Here is a 19,851-nt window from a genome sequence, read left to right as displayed (position 1 = left end):
TAAATAAAAGTAAAATACATTTTTTTCTTTTTTGAGTGCCATGGATTGAACTCAAGAGCACTCAACCACTGAGCCTCATCCCCAGCCCTATTTTATATTTTATTTATTTTTTTGGTACCAGGGACTAAACTCAGGGACACTCAACCACTGAGCCACATCTCCAGCCCTATTTTTTTTTTTTTTTTTTTTGTATTTTATTTAGAGACAGGGTCTCACTGAGTTGTTTAGTGCCTCGATTTTTGCTGAGGCTGGCTTTGAACTTGAGATCCTCCTAATTCAGCCTCCGTGTTGTTTTAAGTCATCAAATTGATGGGTTTGTTACAGCAACCATAGGAAACTTATACAGATGCTAGTTCAGGAGTTGGACAAGCTGTCTGTTGTTCACAGACTTTGAGATGATGGGCATGTTATATGTCTCTCAGTTTCATTTACTGCATCTGTCCAATAAACTTAATGGTAGGATCAATCTCACAAAGAAGTTACTGTACAGATTAAAATTGAGGTCAATTCTGTGACTTTATTTATTTATTTATTTATTTATTTATTTTAAAGAGAGAGAGAGAGAATTTTTTAATATTTATTTTTTAGTTTTTTTCGGCGGACACAACATCCTTTGTTTGTATGTGGTGCTGAGGATCGAACCCAACCCGTGCCACAGGCATGCCAGGCGAGTGCACTACCGCTTGAGCCACATCCCCAGCCCATGAGTACTGTTTTGATGGTATCTTCTAGCATGCTTGCGGAGATTTGTTCAGCCAGTTCCCCATCTGGCAGGTTTTGGATTGGGCTCAATTAAAAACCATTAGTATTTGCCACTCTCTTCCCTCCAACCCCACCCAGTAAGGTTTAAGAGCTAATGGAACCCATAGATGGCAAGGTCAATGTTCCCTCTTATGTTTCCTGAGAGCCCACAAGGCCAGGACGGGAGCCAGCCCCGTCCCAGGTGCCCCTCTGTATTTTTAGCTTCATCTCACAGAGGGGTGATTCATGTTCACCCGCCAGGTCCTGCCGCCACACCCCTGGCACCAAATCCTCAGGCCCGCCACTGTTTCCCAGAGTGAAAGAGCTGTCTGAGACCACCCCGGGTATCTCCCTTCCTAGTGTGGCCTTGTCATGCTCAGACGCCCTCAGTGGCTCCTACTTGACCAGTCACACCTAAATTGGGGATGGGCCTCCTTGGTGACAGGTAGATTGCACTCCCTCCCTGAGCTTTCTTTCCGAGTCCCCATTATGGCAAAGAGTCTGAAAGGTCTTGAGACCTCCTGGGTCAACACTGACTTTTCTTCTCTCTCTTATTTTCTTTCTTTCTTTGTGGTGCTAAGGATTGGACCCAGGATCTTATGCATGCTAGGCAAGTGCTCACCTCTGCTACCTCCCAACCTTTTTTTTTTTTTTTTTTTTTTTTTTTTTTGAGACAGGGTCTTTCTGAGTAGTCCAGGTTGGCTTCAAACTTGTGCTCCTCCTGCCTTAGCTTCTCAAGTTGCTGTATAAAAAAAAGCTTGATCCTTGTCCCCAAAGCCAATTAATGCCAATTTCATAATGAGAACACCGTTTTGAGAAAAAAGGAAAAAAGTTGTTTTATTGTTTTGCTAGCAAAGGAGAAACACAGAGGCCTCCAGTCCCAGAGGCTGTGATTCTGCCCATCTGGAGGAACAACAGGGGGATTTTAAAAGACCTATTCAAAGGCTACTTTTCTGGTGTGAGCTGATGGTGTGTTAGGATTCACTTGTTAATTTGGGAGATATTCACTTCCTAGGTCCTCTAGCTGACATCTCCCTCCTGTTGAGCCCAGATAACTCCTAGTAATCTTGTTCCCTGCCCCAGGTTAGTGGGAGAGGGAGTAGAGGAAAAGGAAAACACATCCCTTTTAAAAATAAGCCTCAGAGCTATATTCAAAAGGTGAAGTGGGCCACTGTTACAGCTGGACCACAGGCATGTGCTGCCACCAAGTCCCCCACCCTGTGGCAGCCTGTAGATAGATACTCCAGCTAACACCAAAAACTTCTGGTAATCCCTTATCTCTCCTCCCACATGCCTTACTGGTCTCACTTCCTATCACAGCGTAGATGGGTAGATGTTTCTCCTGTTTTCCTTCTCATACTTGTAATACTTCTGTTTTTTATATATTTGCATGATTAATCCATGTGGAATTTATTTTGCTATGCGTTTGGGGGTGGAGTTAAGTTTATTTTCCTCCAAATATGCATCAAGGCTACTGACCAAAGAATTTGCCCTCTCCTTGAAGACTGAGAATTCTACCTTTGTCATATATTAAATTATTTTAAGTAAAAAATATCCAGAAACTAACTTTTTTGTTGTTGTTTGATTTTTTTTTTTTTTGTCCTGGGGATGGAACCTGGGACCTTGAGAGTGCTAGGCAAGCACTCTTCCACTGAGCTACACCCCTAGTCCTTCTCGAATTTGTTTTTAAAATATGTGTACCTTGGGCTGGGGATGTGGCTCAAGCAGTAGTGCGCTCGCCTGGCATGCGTGTGGCCTGGGTTTGATCCTCAGCACCACATACAAACAAAGATGTTGTGTCCACCGAAAACTAAAAAATAAATATTAAAAATTCTCTCCCCCCCCCCGCCTCTCTCTCTCACTCTCTCTTTAAAAAAAAAAAAAAAATATATATATATATATATATATATGTGTGTGTGTGTGTGTGTGTGTGTGTGTACACCTTGGGCTGGGACTGTAGCTCAGTGGCAGAGCACTTGCCTAATGTGTGAAGCACTGGGTTTGATCCTCAGCATCACATAAAAAATTAAATAAACAAATAAAATAAAAGGCATTCTATCCATCTACAACTACAAAAATGTGTGTGTGTGTACCTTTAGCCCTGAATAGTGGCACAGTTCTCTAATCTTGGTGACTGGTGGGGGCAGATACTGAAGTTAGAGGATGACAAATTCAAGGCCAGTCTGGGCAATATAGTGAGACCTTGATTCAAAATAAAACAAAAAGGACTGGGGGTTGTGGCTCAGTGGTAGAGTGCTGGCCTAGCACGCACGAGGCACTGGGTTCCATCCTCAGCACCACATAAATGTAAAATAAAGATATTGTGTACACCTAAAACTTAAGAATAAATATTAAAAAAAAAAAAAGGCTGGGGATATAGCTCAGTGGTAAAGTGCATCTGGGTTCAATCTCTAATACATTTAAAAACAACCCTGCACATTGATAACTCTAGGCTGATTTCTCAGTCTTAGTTCTATGTGTATGGATTATATATTGTGCTTATTCATTCATCAAACCCTTACTGAGGTCCTGTTTTATGCGGTGTGCTATGCTGGTCACTGGAGACAGAGCTAAGAACAAAAGAGAGGACTTCCTGCGCATTTCAGCCAGGAGACAAGGGGGCACACACTCAACAACCAATAAGTAAAAGACAGTGACAACAGACAACATTTAAAAGGCAGTGGAGCTGGCTCAGAAACATGCCCACACTTGGTCCTAGCTACTTGGGGTGTTAAGGCAGGAGGATCTCTTGAGCCCAGAGATTTCAGGCCAACTGTGACATCGTATTGAGACCCTGGCTATATTAAAACCTTAAAATAAAATGAATGTGAGAGATAGAAGAGAAAGGGGCCCTGTTTTATCTGTTTATTTGCTTAGTTATTTTTTGTGGTAGTGAGGATGAACCCAGGACCTTGTGCTCATTAGGAATGTGCTCTAGCACTGAGCCATACTGTTTAGATAAGGTGGGCAGAGGAGACCTCTCCAAGGAGACATTTTAGCAGAGACCCAAGGAGGTGCTACACATAGACATCAGGAAAAAGAGTTTCTATGCGGAGGGAACAGAACCGCCAGTACAAAGGCCCTGAGGTGGGACCATGTCTGGTGGGGATTTTCTGGTACAGTCAGGAGGCTGGTGAGAATGCTCAGAGCAAGCCAAGGGTCCAGGGGAAGGAGCCGAGGGCCAAGAAGAGGCCATGATGAAGATTTCCGCTTTCTTCAGAGCAACGTGGAGGCCACCGAGGGTTCTGAGCAGAGGAGGGTGCACTCTGATTTAGGAGCCTGCTGTGGAGAAGACAGACTGGAGCCTGAGTGAGCTCAGGTCTGTCAGGTGGAGGTGCCTGCAATGGTCCAGGAAGGAAATGACCTGCTGTGTGACAGGGTAGGGGGCAGGAGGGGGATGAGGAAAGCTTGGTTCTGGAAGGGTCTGAAGGCAGGGCAGGTGTGTTGCAGAGGGGGCTCCCAGGTTTCTGGCCTGAGCATCTGGAAGGATGGAGCTGCCAATTACCATGTCTGGGCAGACTGAGGGACAATCATGGGTTCAAACTTGACCTTGCTGAGCATGAAGTGGCAGTGAGACCGCCATGTGGGGTGAGGGGAGGGAGGTGCCTCACAAATGTGGGGTGAGACCCGGGTGAGGAAGCAGACATTTGGAGCTGTCAGTGAGGACCCTGTAGCTGGGGTCTTGAGTTTGAGTGTCCCCCATGGACCAGGCAGCCAGGAACAGATGAGGCTTGTGGCCTGGGACCAGCCTGATATCTGTGCACTGCTCAGACTGGGTGGGACCAGCTGGCCTTAGGGCTGGCATGGACTTCAGGAACCACAGGGTTTCTTTGGGAGCCCTGGTCACCCAAGGGCATGGCTTGACGCCTTGGACCTCGCCTGTTTGCTGAAGCCTGTGGTCCAGGGGTCAGGCAGGGCCTCCTTAGCTGGAGGCCAACAAGGGAGGTGGCATTTTCTCTAGGGGCAAACTAAGTCAGTGACCAGAGCCCGCCCCCACCCCCCAGGGTGTTTCACTGAGGTAGCAACTGCTACAGTTATGGAACACCAAATGTAGGACTCTCACCACACTGACTCTAGACCCCACACTGCTGAAGACACCCCCAGGGGGACTGTATAATACCATGATAACTGTGGTGGGCTGTTCTGTGAACAACTGTCCCCAAAGACAAGATTGGGAGGTCTTGTTGGGTGGTGGATCTGTAGTCTAAGCTAGTGGGAGGCTGAGAGAGGAGAATTGCTGGAGCCCGGGAGGGAGATCCTGTCTCAAAAAAGAAAAAAAGAAAAAGACTAAAATAAATAAAACTCCTTCACCGGTTTTAGTTTTCTCTCCCAGTACTTCACAGTTGGTTGTTGGGGCCCAGCCATCTGCCTCAGTTTCTACACCTGCAGAATGGAACAGTGGAGGCGCCTCTTTAGGGTTGGAAACTGTTCCTTGCGGTGTCGCTAGGTGGGTGGCAGCAGGGTGGGCTGAGGCCCCCGGGTGAAGCCACCGGGTTCCCGGGTGGGGGCTGGGCCGGTGTGGGGGGCGGGGAGGGCTAAATCCGGCGGTTGGTGAGTGGCGGGAGCAGCTGCTGCGCGGATCGGCCCCCTCTTCCGTCCCTCCCCTCCGTCCCTTGGCTCGGGCCGGTCTGACCGGTTTGGGCCGCCCAGCCTGGCACTTGGCTGGGAGGAGCCGCCGCCAGTCGCTCGCTCGCTAGCTCCGGGTCTCCCTCGGGACGTCTGCGCGTCCAGACCCCGGGACTGCGAGGGCGCGGGAGCTGGCGGGCGCCGTCGGGGCCCGGCGCCCGCAGGGATGGGGGGCGATCGGCAGGATTACTACGGGAAGCACGGTAGGCTGAGCCCCGTCCCGCGCCCCGGGGCTGGCTCCTTGGAAAGCGCAGCCGGGGGACCTCGGGGACGGGAGGAAAGACCACTAGAGGCAGGAGCGGAATTGCAGATCTCTGCCTGCGCCCCCCATTCCCTGCCAGCCTCCCTCACCCCAGTTCTGTCCAGAGCTGCCTCTCATTCGTGCCTCCAAACCCCCTTCCCCTAAGGACCTGCTTCCGTAGCCCCTTCCGCTGCAGAAGCCCCCTGCCCCCATGTCACCTTGAACCTTCCCTTTCCGCCAGGTTCCCTTCCTGGTGTTCCACCACTAGTCAGCCGCCAGCTGATAATCTCGCTGATAACTATGGGGGGCTCTCCCGCCCCGGGCAGTGGTATGCACTGACTGGGACTTGGGTGTGGTGGCCTGGAGGTACAGTGGTGCCAAAAACTTGCACTAGCGTTCTAAATTTTACTCCTGCCCACGCAAAGCACACCTACGTTCATCTGGGGCAGTGGGTTTTGCAGCCTGTTCTTAGTTCAGATTTTCTGACCTACCTAGCTTAATCCTGTTGACTTTCAGGAACTCCCCAGAAGTACGATCCTACCTTCAAAGGACCCATTTACAACAGGTAAGGGCTCAGGATTCCTGGCAGCAGGCGATGCTATTCCTGCTTAGACTGCCCCAACTCTTGTTTCTGCTCTCCTCCCTTCTGTTCTCCAGTAGACTGGTGATAAATATTTGCAACCTGATGGAAGGACTGATTTCTATAATATACAAAGAAGACTTTACAGATTTTTTTTTTTTTTTTTTTTTTTTTTTTTTGTGGAATCCAGGGGCACTCTACTACTGAGCTATGTCTCCACCTCTTTTTATTTTATTTTATTATTATTTTTGTTTTGAGACAGTATCTCACTAAGTTGTTTTGATGAGGGCGACATTGAACTTTTTGTGATTCTCCTGCCTCAGCCTCATGTCTCTGGATTACATATGTGCACCACTGCACCTGACTAGATTTCTTCATCTCCACATCTTTTTTTTTGATAGTGGGGATCAACTTTTCCATTGAACTACACTTCCAACTTAGCAAATGGATTTTAAGAATAAACAAATGATGGGATCAGATCATTGGCAGGACAAGAAGTACTGAAGATAATGAACTTAAGAAAAAAATGCTGAACTTCAGGAAAAAATAAAAGAATGTAATTTAAAAGAATAACAGATTGTATTTCCCCATCAGAGATTAGCACAGATAAAAGATTGACACATATTCTGCTCTGAAATTAATTGGTGCAGTCTTTATTTATCAATATATTTTTTGCAATACTAGGGATCCAACCTTGCTGGGATCTTGCAAATGACTAGGCAAGTATTCTACCACTGAGCTACATTCCTAGCCCTGATCTTTTATTTTGAGGTAGATTCTCACTAAATTGCTCAAACTGACTTTGAATTTGAGATCCTCTTGCCTCAACCTCCAGAATAGCTGGGATTACAGGTTTGCACCACCAAGCCCTGCTAATTTTTATTTATTTTTGAGATAGGGTCTTGCCATATTCCCCAGTCTGGCCTAAACTCCTAGGCTCAAGGGATCCTCCTGGGTAGTGGGGACTACAGATTCATACATCTATAACTGGCTGGTACAGTTTTTTGGGGAGGTAATTGAAAATGTAAAGTTTCTATTTTCTTTTACCTCCTGGTACTAGGGATTGAACTCAGGAGTGCTCTACTACTGAGTTACACCCCCAAACTCTTTTTCTGTTTTATGACAGGGTCTCTAAATTGCCTAGGCTGGCCTTGAACTTGTGATCCTCCTGCCTCAGCCTCCTGAGTCTCTGGGATTACAGGTGTGCACCACTGTGCCCAACTGGAATATAAAATTTTCTTAATGTAAATCTCTTTGTTCCCAAACCTTTAATTCTTTAAAAAAAATTTTTTTTTTGTTTTGGTTTGTTTGTTTTTTGCAGTGCTGGGGATGGACCCCAATGCCAGGGGCATGCTAGGCAATCACCCTACCACTGAGCTACACTCACTGCCCCCCAAATTTTAATTTTAGGGAAAAAAATTCCCAATAAACCTTGCACACATGGACAAAATGTTACTAGAAATTGCTGGTAAAGATGTGGTAAAGTAACCAGGTACATGCCTCTAATCCTAGCTACTCAGGAGGTTGAGGCAGGAGGATGGCAAATTTGAGGCTAGCCTTGGCAACTTAGTGAGACCCTAAACAATTTAGTGAGACCCTGATTCAAAATATAAAATAAAAGATAAAAAGGACTGGAGATGTGACTCAGTGGTAAAGTGTCCCTGTGTTCAATTCCCAGTACCCGAAAGAAGAAAAAGGAAATGATGTGGGGAAATGAACACTGAAGCTCGAGAGAGCTTCACATTCCTGTCATAACCCTCTTTCGAGGACAGCGCAGCATTTAGATATCAAAACGTAAAATGCATATACCCTTCCGCATAGCATTCAAGCTACTCAGGAAAATGTATATTATGCATGGAAACAGGTATATAAGGGCCAATGGACCCTTGCCCTGACACTCTCCCTCTGTTCCAGGGGTTGCACGGATGTCATCTGCTGTGTGCTGCTTCTTCTGGCCATTGTGGGTTATGTGGCCGTGGGCATCGTAGGTGAGTAGAGGAGCCCTTAGGAGAAGGTGGGTTCTAGGGTGGGAGGGGACAGTGCAGCCTCTGGGGCAGGGGGAGGGCTGCTGCTCAAAGGTGCTGAATCCCTCCACAGCTTGGACCCATGGGGACCCTCGAAAGGTGATCTATCCTACTGACAGCCGTGGGGAGTTCTGCGGGCAGAAAGGCACAAAAAATGCGTGAGTGGGCTTCCCCTGGTGGGCAGAAGCGCTTCATAAGAACAGGGGGTATGGTTCTGGGCTTTCCCCGTCCTGTCCATTATTAATCCAGTCCACTAGTACAGTCATCCCTCAGCACCCAAGGGTGGTTTCTTCCAGGACCCCCCGCAAAATGATTGGACGCTCCAGTCTCTCAATAAAGGGAATAGTATTTGCTCAGGATCAAGGCACATCCTTCAGTAGACTTCAGCACCTCTCATCATGTAAGATGATTTCGAGTGCACAATACAATATAAATGCTACATAAACATTAGTGTACCGTGCTGTTTATAGAATAACAAGAAAGGCAAGTCTCTACTTATTCCTTTTTTTTTTTTTGCATGTGCAAGTGGTAGGGACCCAGCCAGGGCTTCAGGTTTGCACCATCTACCACAGAGCCATGCCCTCAGCCTCTGAGCCTCCTTTTCTTCTGTTTTGAGTTTGACAATCTAAGACCTGAACAGAGTTTGGATAGTGTCTGTCATGGAACAACTGCTGCGAGATTTTATTTTTGTTCATTTGTTTTTACGGAGGATTGAACCCAGGGACTCTCTACCACTGAGCCACATCTCTAGTCCTTTTTCATGTTTATCTTGAGATAGAATCTTGCTAAGTTGCCCAGGCTGAACTTGAACTTACCATCCTCCTGCCCAGTACCCCAAGTCGTTGGGATGACAGAGGCCTGGGTTCTGGTTTTCATTGGTTGTTTTCATAAAGATTTTTATGTGTGTCGGGGGTTGAGAAGCCTTGACTATTTATTTCCATTCTCCTTTCTCCAACCCTAGGAACAAACCCTTCCTGTTCTACTTCAACATTGTGAAGTGTGCCAGCCCCCTGGTCCTGCTGGAATTCCAGTGTCCCACCCCACAGGTAACTTGTCCCCACCTCTCCGATTTGCTCTGTGCCCCATAAATGTGGGGTGGAACCTGGTCCCTAAGTGGGGATCTGCGTCTTCTCTCGTCTTTCTGCCCCCAGATCTGTGTGGAGAAATGCCCCGACCGCTACCTCACCTTCCTGAGTGCCCGAAATAGTCGGGACTTCGAGTACTACAAGCAGTTCTGTGTTCCTGGCTTCCAGAACAATAAGGTGAGCAGGAAGCTGCCCTGGGCGCTCAGGCATGCATCTAGTGGTGCCAGCCCGGGGGATTGCCTCTTCCCTCTCTCTTGGCAGGGTGTGACAGAAGTGCTTCGAGATGGTGACTGCCCTGCCGTTCTCACCCCCAGCAAACCCTGTGAGTCTGGAGTTCCATAAGGCCAGGCTGGGGTGGAGGAGGGTCTGCAGGGCTCAGCCTGACAGCTGATGTCCCCTGTTGCCTCCAGTGGCCCGGCGATGCTTCCCAGCCATCCACGCCCACAAAGGGGTCCTCATGGTGGGCAACGAGACGACCTATGAAGATGGGCACGGCTCTCGGAAGAACATCACAGAACTGGTGGAGGGTGCCAAGTGAGGATTGAGGCCCCCACATTGGTGTCATACTGCCCTGGCTGGGAGAGGGCATACCCTGGGCTGGGACGGGTGTCTGTCCTGAGCCTCTCCTATCTTCCCCCAGAAAGGCCAATGGCGTTCTGGAGGCACGACAGCTGGCCATGCGGATATTTGAAGATTATACCGTCTCTTGGTATTGGATTGTCATGTGAGTTAGAGGGAAGGTGGCTCTCCCCTGGCTGCCCCTCTGAGGCTCTTGTAGGATAGGATCTTCTAATGTCCCTATTTTATCCCCCAGAGGCCTGGTCATCGCCATGGTGCTGAGCCTCCTTTTCATCATCCTGCTGCGCTTCCTGGCTGGCATTATGGTCTGGGTGATGATCGTCATGGTGATTCTGGTGCTGGGCTATGGTGTGTCTCCCCCCCTCTGTATCCACCCTTGCCTACACTCTATAGAATGCCCATGCCCTTTGACCTGTTTATAAGAGCTGCCAGTTGAAAACAGCTTTGGTGCCCTCAATAGGGGATGGGTTCAATCCAGCTCTCTGGCACTGGGGATGCAGTTTTTTGGTAGAGTACTTGCTAGAATGTGCAGTCCCCTTGTGTTCAGTCCCCAGTGCCACAAACAAAAACCAGACTAAGGGATGGGGCTGCAGCTCAGTGTTAGAGCAGCTACCTAGCATGGCCAAAGCCCTGGATTTCTTCCCCAGGACTGCTCAAAACAAACAAATATCCCCCAAATCTCTGGCTATTTGTAGCTTTCCAAACTAGGACCTAGGTCAGCATTTTATCAACACCAAAAGACATTCTCAAGAAGGCTTTTTAGCACCAGGGAAAGGGGTACCTACACTAGCAGGGGATCAAATGCTGGCTCTGTCACTTCCTAGTTCTGTGTCCTTGGGCAAGTGACTAAGCCTCACTGTGCCTCAATTTCTTTCTTCGTGTTATGGGGATAATTAGTATTTACTAGTTTGGAGGCTTAATGAGAAGGAGACAATGTGAGGATAAAATCAGGGGAAGGGCTTGTTTAGAGCAGGACTTTGGAATTTGGAGGCTTCACTCCCAAACCAGTGCTTCATATGCTGATGCTTCACTTCAGCTTGCTTGGTGTGTCCTCCCATCTGAGGACACAGTATCCAAATGTTCAGGTTAATAGTGGTTTCTGGTTGGGTGCTGGCATTTTAGGTGACTTGATTTGTTCTTAATAACTGTACTTACATTTTTATTTATAATTTATTTTTTGCGGTGCTGGGGATGGAACCAAGGACCTGGTCCATGCCAGGAAAGCATTCTACCACCACGCTGCACCCTTGTCCTACAATTTTGTTTTACAAAGAGCTAAGGGGTACAGGCAAGGCACCAAGATCACAAGTTAAAGGCCAGCCTCAGCAACTTAGGCCCTAAGCAACTTAGTGAGACCCTGTTTCAAAATTAAAAATAAAGAAAAGGGGAATGGGTGGGGATGTGGCTTAGTGGTTAAGCGCCCCTGGGTTCAATTCCTGGTACCAGAAAAAGGAAAAGAAAAAGAAAATGTGGTATATCTACACAATGGAGTTGCTGGGCTAAGGTGGTGATTCTGTGCAGGAATATTTCACTGCTACATGGAGTATGCCCGGCTGCGTGGGGAGGCCGGCTCTGATGTCTCCCTGGTGGACCTTGGCTTCCAGACAGACCTCCGGGTGTACTTGCACTTACGGCAGACCTGGATGGCTTTCAGTGAGTTGAAGCCCCCTAATCCTGCCTCTGGTGGAGCTTGGGCGATAGTGGGGAGCCCAAACGGCTCATCCTCTGCCTCTTACAGTGATCATCCTGAGCATTCTTGAAGTGGTCATCATCTTGCTGCTCATCTTTCTCCGGAAGAGAATTCTCATCGCCATTGCACTCATCAAAGAAGCCAGCAGGTGGGGTCCAGCACACGAGGGGATCTGGCTGGTTTTTTCTCTAAGTCTCTTCAGGTCTTGATGTCTCTGTCTCTGCTCTTCCCCAGGGCTGTGGGATACGTTATGTGCTCCCTGCTGTACCCTCTGGTCACCTTCTTCCTGCTGTGTCTTTGCATCGCATACTGGGCCAGCACTGCTGTGTATCCATCTCCAGACCCTATTTCTGACAGCCTGGGGGACAGGGCTGGATCATGGTGGTGATGGAGGTGGTGGTAGGGGTGTGTATCCTTTCTCATAAGCCCCTAGGGTTCCCAGGCCCAGATTTCAAGTTCCTTAATGAGCCTCTAGCTTCCTGTCCACTTCTAATGAAGCTGTCTATAAGATTTTGGATGATGCCACCTGCTCACTAGCTGGGAAAACCTGCAACCCTGAGGTGGGTGTCCCCTGGGTAGGGAGGGCAGGCATTGCCTCAGCAGCCCTCAGACATTTTGAAACCTCTCATCCCTACTTGGAGATCATATGGCAGACATTTGGCACCTGCTGTTTGCACTGTACTGGGTATCAGTGACATGGAGTTGAAGAGACCCCCAAGCCTGGATCTGGCAACTTTTCTGAACAAACTGGGAAGTGATACACTTGGCCTTTCCCCGATTTTGGGTGCTGAACTACACATCTTGTTCCCCCTTCACTTCATGTCCTGTGCCTACACTCTTTTCTCGACCACTGTGATGACTGTTCTTGTTTTTAGAACCACTTCTTGTGTTCCACGAGCCCTTATCATGAACTCCCAATTCCTTGATGGCACTCTGATCCTCATGACTTCCGTCTTATCCTATGGTCTAACCTGACTGGCCACTCAGTGATGCCCGGAGCCCAACTGAACTCTGGCCCCTGTATTTTGACTTGGTCTTGTGTCCCTCTCCCAGACCTTCCCTTCCTCCAATGAATCCCGCCTATGCCCCAACGCTCATTGCCAGTTCGCCTTCTATGGTGGTGAGTCGGGCTACCACCGCGCGCTGCTGGGCCTGCAGATCTTCAATGCCTTCATGTTCTTTTGGTTGGCCAACTTCGTGCTGGCGCTGGGCCAGGTCACACTGGCTGGGGCATTTGCCTCCTACTACTGGGCCATGCGCAAGCCAGACGACCTGCCAGCCTTCCCGCTCTTCTCTGCCTTTGGCCGGGCACTCAGGTAGTGCAGGGCTGGGGATGGATTGGGGTGGAGGTGTTCTGGCCAGCTGCTGACCATCTCCTCTGCCCACAGGTACCACACAGGATCCTTGGCCTTTGGCGCCCTCATTCTGGCCATTGTGCAGATCATCCGAGTGATGCTTGAGTATTTGGATCAACGCCTGAAAGGTGTGGTCCCTCCACGGTGGTGATTGTCTCTTGCTGGGGGCGGGACTATATGAGGAGCCGGGGATTCCTTCTTGCTTGGTGGTGGGTGGAATAAAAAGGGATGGGACCATAATTGGTTTGTGCCTGTTGGGGTCGAGAGCTGAGAGGACCCGAGGGGCGGGTCCAAGAGCCCTGAGCCACTATTGGCTCCTGCAAGGAGGGCAGGACGAGGCTTCTGCTTGGGCTTGGGGGCGGGCACGGGGGCGGGGCCTGTGCAGCAGTGTGTGTACAGGGATTGGGGCGTCTTGGGAGCGGGGCTAAAGAGCTTTACAATTGGCTCATTCATTAGGGGCGGGGCCAAGGACTCTTGAATTTCTATCCACTTTTGCATCCCTTTCTTTCTCTTCCAGCTGCGGAGAACAAGTTTGCCAAGTTTCTCATGACCTGTCTCAAGTGTTGCTTTTGGTGCCTGGAGAAGTTCATCAAATTCCTCAACAGGAATGCCTACATCATGGTGAGTGGACCAGACCGTGGGAGAATGAACTCACCAGCTCCTGCCTGGTGAGTTCCCTACCCAGTGGGCCTGATCCTTCCTTCTCCCTTCCAGATCGCCATCTACGGCACCAACTTCTGCACCTCAGCTAGGAATGCCTTCTTCCTGCTCATGAGAAACATCATCAGGTCAGGGAAGACACCTCCCTCCGGTTGCTTCCCTCTCTCCCCAGTCCTTGAGCCAATATTCACACCTGCCCCTCACTGTTCCCTGCAGAGTGGCCGTCCTAGACAAAGTTACCGACTTCCTCTTACTGTTGGGCAAACTTCTGATCGTGGGCAGTGTGGGTGAGTGCCACTACCCCACCTGTCATGGTATGGCAGCCTGTTGGGAGTGACTTGTGAACTGCCATCATGCTCCATCTCTTCTATGATAAATGTCACCTTGGGGAGCTCTTTCCCTATAGCCAGAACTCTCAACCAATCTTTGTTTTCTTTCCCCTACCTCCAGGAATCCTTGCTTTCTTCTTCTTCACCCATCGTATCAGGATCGTGCAAGATACAGCACCACCTCTCAATTATTACTGGGTCCCAATACTGGTATGGAGATCTTTGGGGACAGATAGAAGTCTGGGGATAAGGAGGTGTTGGGACATGCTTGGCCTCCTTTGGACAGATGTGGATGAAAGTCAGATGGACTGAATATTTATTCAGCCCACAAACATTTTTGTAGATGTCCTTTCCTTTAGAGGCTTTACAATTTAGAGGTAAACAGACATTCATTAAGAATTAATATTGGGGGCTGGGGACATAGCTCAGTTGGTAAAGTGCTTGCCTTGCATGCACAAAGCCCTGGCTTCAATCCCCAGCATCACAAAAAAAAAAAAAAAAAAAAAAAAAAATTATTGGGCCAGACTTGGTGGCACACAATCAATCAATAATAGTACTGGCAAGCCAGGTGAGGTGGCATGGGCCTGTATTCCCAGTGACTCAGGAGGCGGAGGCAGAAGGATTAAAAGTTCAAGGCCAGCCTCAGCAAATTAGCAAGGCTCTATGCAACTTAGTGAGACCCTGTTTCAAAAATGAAAAAAAAAAAAAAAAGAGCTGGGGATGTAGCTCAGGGGTAGAGTGCTTACCTGGCATGATCAAGACCTGGGGTTTGGTCACCAGAACCTTAAAAAAAAAAAAAAAAAGAAGAAGAAGAAGAAGAAGAGAGAATGATATTGGTGAGTGTATAATTGCAATCTGGGACATGTTGTTGGCATATTTACACACTATAGGGAATCATTAGGGTCTGTGGTGAAGGATCTGGGTAGGTCAAGGGGTCCAGGTGACTTCATGCAAATGATACTGAATCTGAGATCTGAAGCTATAGGTGACTGCCAGGCAGAGGGAACAGCAAGTACAGAGGCCCTGAGACAGGACCCTGCACTAGGAGCAGCGAGAAGACCAGTGCGTTGATGTGAGAGTAAAGAGCTAGAGAGGAGGATATGGAGGTGACAGGGTTGGATGGGTTGAGTCTCCATCCCAAGAGCAGTGCAGGCCTTGGGGCCCAGTGACCTAGATTTTTTTTTTTTTTAATCTTATTTCCTGTATTTGTTAATTCTAGGGTGAGTAACTGGACAAATTATTTAATCTCTCTAAAGTCAACTTCAGTCAACAAATGTTTATCGGACTCCCAAGGCCCTAGGAGTCTCCAAATTGCTAGGGATATAGCAATAAATACACCCATACAATCTAGTAGTTATTAAACCCATAATTCATGTAAACATTTATGAAATTGAAGCTGAATGCAGGCCTGAGGTAGGGTGCATAGTGCCAGGAGAGCCCAAAACAGGGTCTAGGTGTTGGAGGCAACTTCTGGAGTAGGTGGAACTTGAGGACTCGCTATTTAAGCTGAAAGCAGAAAGATGATGAGGCATGAATTACACTTAAGTCAGGACAGCAGCATGTACAAAGGCCCTGAGGTTGAAGAAAAAAAGATGTGATACATGGGCGATGGGATCCTGTCAGCAATGGTGAGAAGTTGTTATTCCAAAGAGGGCTTATCAACAGGGGATTGACATGATGGCAGTCTAGGAAGGACTTGGTGGGTGGGGGGTTGTTCTGGGGCAGAAACAAGCCATCTCCCCTCCCCCAGACGGTGATTGTTGGGTCCTACTTGATTGCCCATGGTTTCTTCAGCGTCTACGGCATGTGTGTGGATACGCTATTCCTCTGCTTCTGTGAGTGACCCCTCACCCCAGCCCTCATGGGGCCCCACACCCCTCCTTCCCGTGGGTCATGCCATCTCCCCCCGGTGGGCACACATCAGTGTTCAGTGCCCTCCGCTTCCCCAGGTTGTCCCTTGTCCCGGGCCCTAGCATGCCTTCCTGGCTTCCTCACTGCGCGGAGCTGCTCCATCGCGTGGTCCCCCAGCCCGGGCTACCGCGGGAACCCTCTGCCCCCGGGTCCCCAGCTCTGGAGCTTCTGGCTTTGTTGGGGGTGGGTCTGTGGCTGCCACTAACTCTGGTCTCTCCGTCTGTCTGTTTTTGTTTTTCTTTTCTCTTCCTCTCCTCCGTGCCTGCTGGCTTCCCCGTTCTTCCCCTGCCTCCCTTTCCCCCTCCTTTCCTGACTACCCCATTTTCCCCCGCCGGCTCCTGGGGGGCCCAGGTGAGGACCTTGAGAGGAATGACGGCTCTCAGGAGCGACCCTACTTCATGTCGCCCGAGCTGAGAGACATCCTGTTAAAGGGGAGTGCGGAGGAGGGCAAGCAGGAGCAAGTCGAGGAGTAGAGAGTGAGGGAGACTGGCCTGGGAGCCAGGTGTCCTCCCCGTAGGCTGGGGGAGGTGCATGTGGGGGGGCTCCCTTGCCTGGGAGTGTGGGATCATGTGGTCCCTTCCCAAGCCCACTGCAGTCTGCCCCTCTGGTCCTAGTGTGTCTTGCTTTCTAACCCTCGGAGGCTTCTCTATGGCCCTCATCACCTCACCCTGTCCCCGAGGCCCCTGCCTGGGGACTCTCTCTCATGCCACCTGCTCTGGGGCCTCTCTCTGCAGTGGAGGATCTGGAGAGAAACGATGGGTCAGCTGAGAGGCCTTACTTCATGTCTTCCACTCTCAAGAAGCTCTTGAACAAGACCAACAAGAAGGTGGCAGAGTCCTGAAGGTCCGGCCTCCCCTGCCTCTCCAGAGCCCTCCAACTGGGTGCTTCCTGGGCGGCTTGGGTCAGTACCCCCAGCCCATCGGATTTGCCTGAAGTCCTGTCACTGCCTCTCTGCCCCCTCTTCATGATCTAGTTACTGCCAGTTTCTGGGGACCTGGAGGATCTGGGGTATCTCTTCCCTATGCCAAGGGGTGCTCGGAGTTTCCACAGCAGCCCTGCAAGACTGAGATGAGTCACTTTAGCTCTCACGGACCTGGATGGGGACAAATCCGGTGTAGCCTCTTGACGCCTGGGATGGGAGGTGGCCAGACTTCTGCCAGCTCCTTCATGCTTCCTGTCCTCTTCTTAGACCACAGTGGGAGAACAATGGGAAGGACTGAGATTGTATATGAGAGAGCAGCGGCTGCGCTGAACTTGAGTTCCAAGTTCCCCCTGCCTCTCTAGCCAGGACTGAAACCCATCTCCACGGCTGAACAGTTGGCTCAAGGGCCGCCGGATGCATTTCTTTATTATTATTTTTTAACTTGGACATGCATTAAAGGGTCTATTAGCTTTTATTCCATCTGTCTCCACAGCTGGGATGGAGCTGCCAGGGAGTGCCTTCATTTGTCCCCACCCCCTACTGGGTGTGGATGGGCCGGGAGTGTGTGCTTGCAGTAACCAGGTCCCCACTAGAGAGGCCATATTGGGGGGGACTCATTGAGGAGAGCCCTTGATGAGAGGAGATGGGGCCAGATGTTGGGAGTGGCAGCAGGAAGTGGGCTTGACCACCAGAGCACGCCAAAGGAGATGCTAATGATTGCTTAATGGAAACCTGCTGGCCTGTTGCCTGGCTGGAGAATTGGACCCGATGCCTCCCGCCCTCCTTTGCCAGTTATTGACACTGCTCTCTTTGTAAGAGAGAAAAGAAACTGAATCCACCTAAGGGATGGTTTTCGGGGGACAGGGGTGGGTGGGGCAGGTGCCCTGGGCTAACAGGGCCCTCTGCCTACTCGCCTACCTTGGGGATCCTTTTGCCAAACTGTTGAACTCAGGGGACCCGGTTGTCTGGTTCCCCCTTTGCCCACCACAAACCCAGCAACCCCTACCCCCACTTCATGCCTTCACCCATGGGCACCATCAGCACTGTCCATCAGGATCCTGGAGAGGGAGGATTCCCAGCCTGTGGTCTCCCGTCTCCGTGCCTGCCACCTGCCATCCCCTTCCTGTCTGCCCAGCTCTATGCATCTGTTAATTGCATTCCAACCACTAATAAAGTGCCTATTGTACAGGTCTGGGCCTGGCATGTTTGTGGGGGGAATGAGAGGATGATGGGGGAACCCCAGCTTCCAGTGCTCTGGGATTCTCAAAGTTGGGGAAGAAGGAAGGGCAGGAAACCCACTGTCTGCTGGCCTTGATCTCTGCCCCAAATTCTTCCATTGAAGCTGCTTGAGTTTCTCCTGGAGGCAGCTGGCTGAAAAATGGCCCTTCTGCTCTGATCCCTGGAGTGCACAAGGCAGCCACCTCCCTCCGGTCCACCTCCTCAGTCCTGGGCACATGCCCCAGATCTTTCTCCCAGTGCACCTCACCTGAGGCCCCATAGTCTAGCCCAGCCGCTTTTGATGGGTCTTGCTCCCTGGAGGCTTGCTGCTGCCCCCTGGTGTCAGCTGTTTTCATTGTCTCCAGGCCATCTGCTCTACAAGGTTAGGATGTTCGTTTCCCTCCCCTGGAATTTAGTTATTTTTCCTTCCTTATTTCCTTTTCCCCTTCTTTCCTTTTTTTTTTTTTTTTTTTGTGGTACCCAGGGCCTTGAGCGTGCTAGGCAAGCGCTCTACCACTCAGCTGCACCCCAGTCCTGTTTTTTTTTTTTTTTTTGTACCAGGGATTGAACCAAGGGGTGCTTAACCACTGAGCCACATCCAAGCCCTTTTTTATATTTTGAGACAGGGTCTCACTAAATTGCTTAGGGTCTTGCTAGGTTGCTGAGCCTGGCCTTGAACTTGGGATCCTCCTGCCTCAGTTTCCCAACTGCTGAGATTATGGGCATGCACCACCATGCTTGTCTCTTCAGTCCCTTTTCCAGACAAGGTTAGTCTCCTGAGTAACTGGGATTACAGGTATGTGCCACCCACCTGTACTTTTTTTTTTTTTTTTTGGTACCCAGGATTTAATTCAGGGGTACTCACCCACTGAGCCACATCCCCATCCCTAGCCCTATTTTGTATTTTATTTAGAGACAGAGTCTTAGCATCTCCCGGCTGCTGAGGCTGGCTTTGAACTTGCAATTCTGTCTCAGCCTTCCAAGTCACTGGGATTGCAGGCAGGCACCACTGCACCCGACAATGGACGATTCTTAAGTAACCACTTTTGTGTAACTGTGATGGGTATGCAATCTACAACTTTTGTTTATTTTGTCTGTTTATTTTTATCTTGTGCTGAGGATTGAACTCAGTGCCTCACAGGTGCTAGGCAAGGGCTCTGCCACTAAGCTACAACCCCAGCCCTTACAACCTTTTGTTTATGCAAGCATATATTATAACCTTGAGCTACATCTTCAACCCCATTTACCATATTTTGAGTATAGTCATCCCTCAGTATCCATGGAGAATTTATTACAGCTTACTAGGCTACTGAAATTTGCAGATTATCAAATCCCTTATACATAATGATATAATATGTGAACAGCCTCCTTTAGACTCAATCATCTCTAGGCAACTTGTAATACCTGATGCAATGTAAATGGTATGGAAATAGTTGTTACGCTGTTGTTTAGGGAATAATGACAAGGAAAAAAAACTGTACTTGTTCATTATAGATGCATTACGCAGGGCCATGTGTATCATAGGCAAAAAGAAAAAAGTTCTACCACTGACCTACAAACCCAAAAACACCTTTTATTTTTTTTTAAATATTTAATTTTTAGTTTTAGGTGGACACAATATCTTTATTTATTTATTTTTTTAATGTGGTGCTAATAAGGATCCAACCCAATGCCTCACGCATGCCAGGCGAGCGCACTACCACTTGAGCCACATCCCGAGCCCCTAAAAACTTCTTTTAAATTTTTTTTCCATATGCTGTTGGTTGAATCTGCAGATGCAGAACTTGCAAAAAAAAAAAAAAAAAAAAAAAAAAACAGGGCCAACTATCCTTCTTCTGTTGTACATAGCACCCCACTTCTATTACTCTATATTTTCCAAGGATGAAAGTG

The 19,851-nt window shown here is 49.1% G+C and overlaps 1 protein-coding gene across 5 annotated transcripts in view; it reads left to right on the top strand.

Moving 5' to 3' along the window:
* The window catches only part of Slc44a2 (solute carrier family 44 member 2 (CTL2 blood group)), a 31,417-nt gene extending 13,501 nt beyond the window's left edge, over positions 1 to 17,916 (top strand). Inside the window, exons 1-23 of one of the 5 annotated variants that reach the window (XM_076848859.2) lie at positions 5,398 to 5,570; positions 6,125 to 6,173; positions 8,103 to 8,176; positions 8,286 to 8,370; positions 9,174 to 9,258; positions 9,364 to 9,474; positions 9,559 to 9,619; positions 9,708 to 9,831; positions 9,938 to 10,021; positions 10,112 to 10,224; positions 11,398 to 11,529; positions 11,615 to 11,714; positions 11,801 to 11,893; positions 12,042 to 12,126; positions 12,620 to 12,882; positions 12,955 to 13,049; positions 13,439 to 13,542; positions 13,636 to 13,709; positions 13,798 to 13,868; positions 14,032 to 14,120; positions 15,661 to 15,745; positions 16,556 to 16,664; positions 16,795 to 17,916. In XM_076848859.2, the coding sequence (XP_076704974.1) occupies positions 5,534 to 5,570; positions 6,125 to 6,173; positions 8,103 to 8,176; positions 8,286 to 8,370; positions 9,174 to 9,258; positions 9,364 to 9,474; positions 9,559 to 9,619; positions 9,708 to 9,831; positions 9,938 to 10,021; positions 10,112 to 10,224; positions 11,398 to 11,529; positions 11,615 to 11,714; positions 11,801 to 11,893; positions 12,042 to 12,126; positions 12,620 to 12,882; positions 12,955 to 13,049; positions 13,439 to 13,542; positions 13,636 to 13,709; positions 13,798 to 13,868; positions 14,032 to 14,120; positions 15,661 to 15,745; positions 16,556 to 16,662 (2,121 nt within the window). In that variant the 5' untranslated portion in view covers positions 5,398 to 5,533 and the 3' untranslated portion in view covers positions 16,663 to 16,664; positions 16,795 to 17,916. Of the gene's footprint in view, positions 1 to 5,397; positions 5,571 to 6,124; positions 6,174 to 8,102; positions 8,177 to 8,285; positions 8,371 to 8,525; positions 8,613 to 9,173; positions 9,259 to 9,363; positions 9,475 to 9,558; positions 9,620 to 9,707; positions 9,832 to 9,937; positions 10,022 to 10,111; positions 10,225 to 11,397; positions 11,530 to 11,614; positions 11,715 to 11,800; positions 11,894 to 12,041; positions 12,127 to 12,619; positions 12,883 to 12,954; positions 13,050 to 13,438; positions 13,543 to 13,635; positions 13,710 to 13,797; positions 13,869 to 14,031; positions 14,121 to 15,660; positions 15,746 to 16,172; positions 16,298 to 16,555 lie in introns of those variants that run through there. The other 4 variants (XM_076848837.2, XM_076848846.2, XM_076848853.2 and 1 more) reach the window with 4 other exon arrangements.
* Positions 17,917 to 19,851: the final 1,935 nt, after the last annotated feature.

Source organism: Callospermophilus lateralis, chromosome 1 (genome assembly GCF_048772815.1).
Source record: "Callospermophilus lateralis isolate mCalLat2 chromosome 1, mCalLat2.hap1, whole genome shotgun sequence".
Classification (NCBI taxonomy): domain Eukaryota; kingdom Metazoa; phylum Chordata; class Mammalia; order Rodentia; family Sciuridae; genus Callospermophilus; species Callospermophilus lateralis.
Note: the sequence above shows the minus strand (reverse complement) of the source record. Positions and strands in the feature narration are given on the sequence as shown.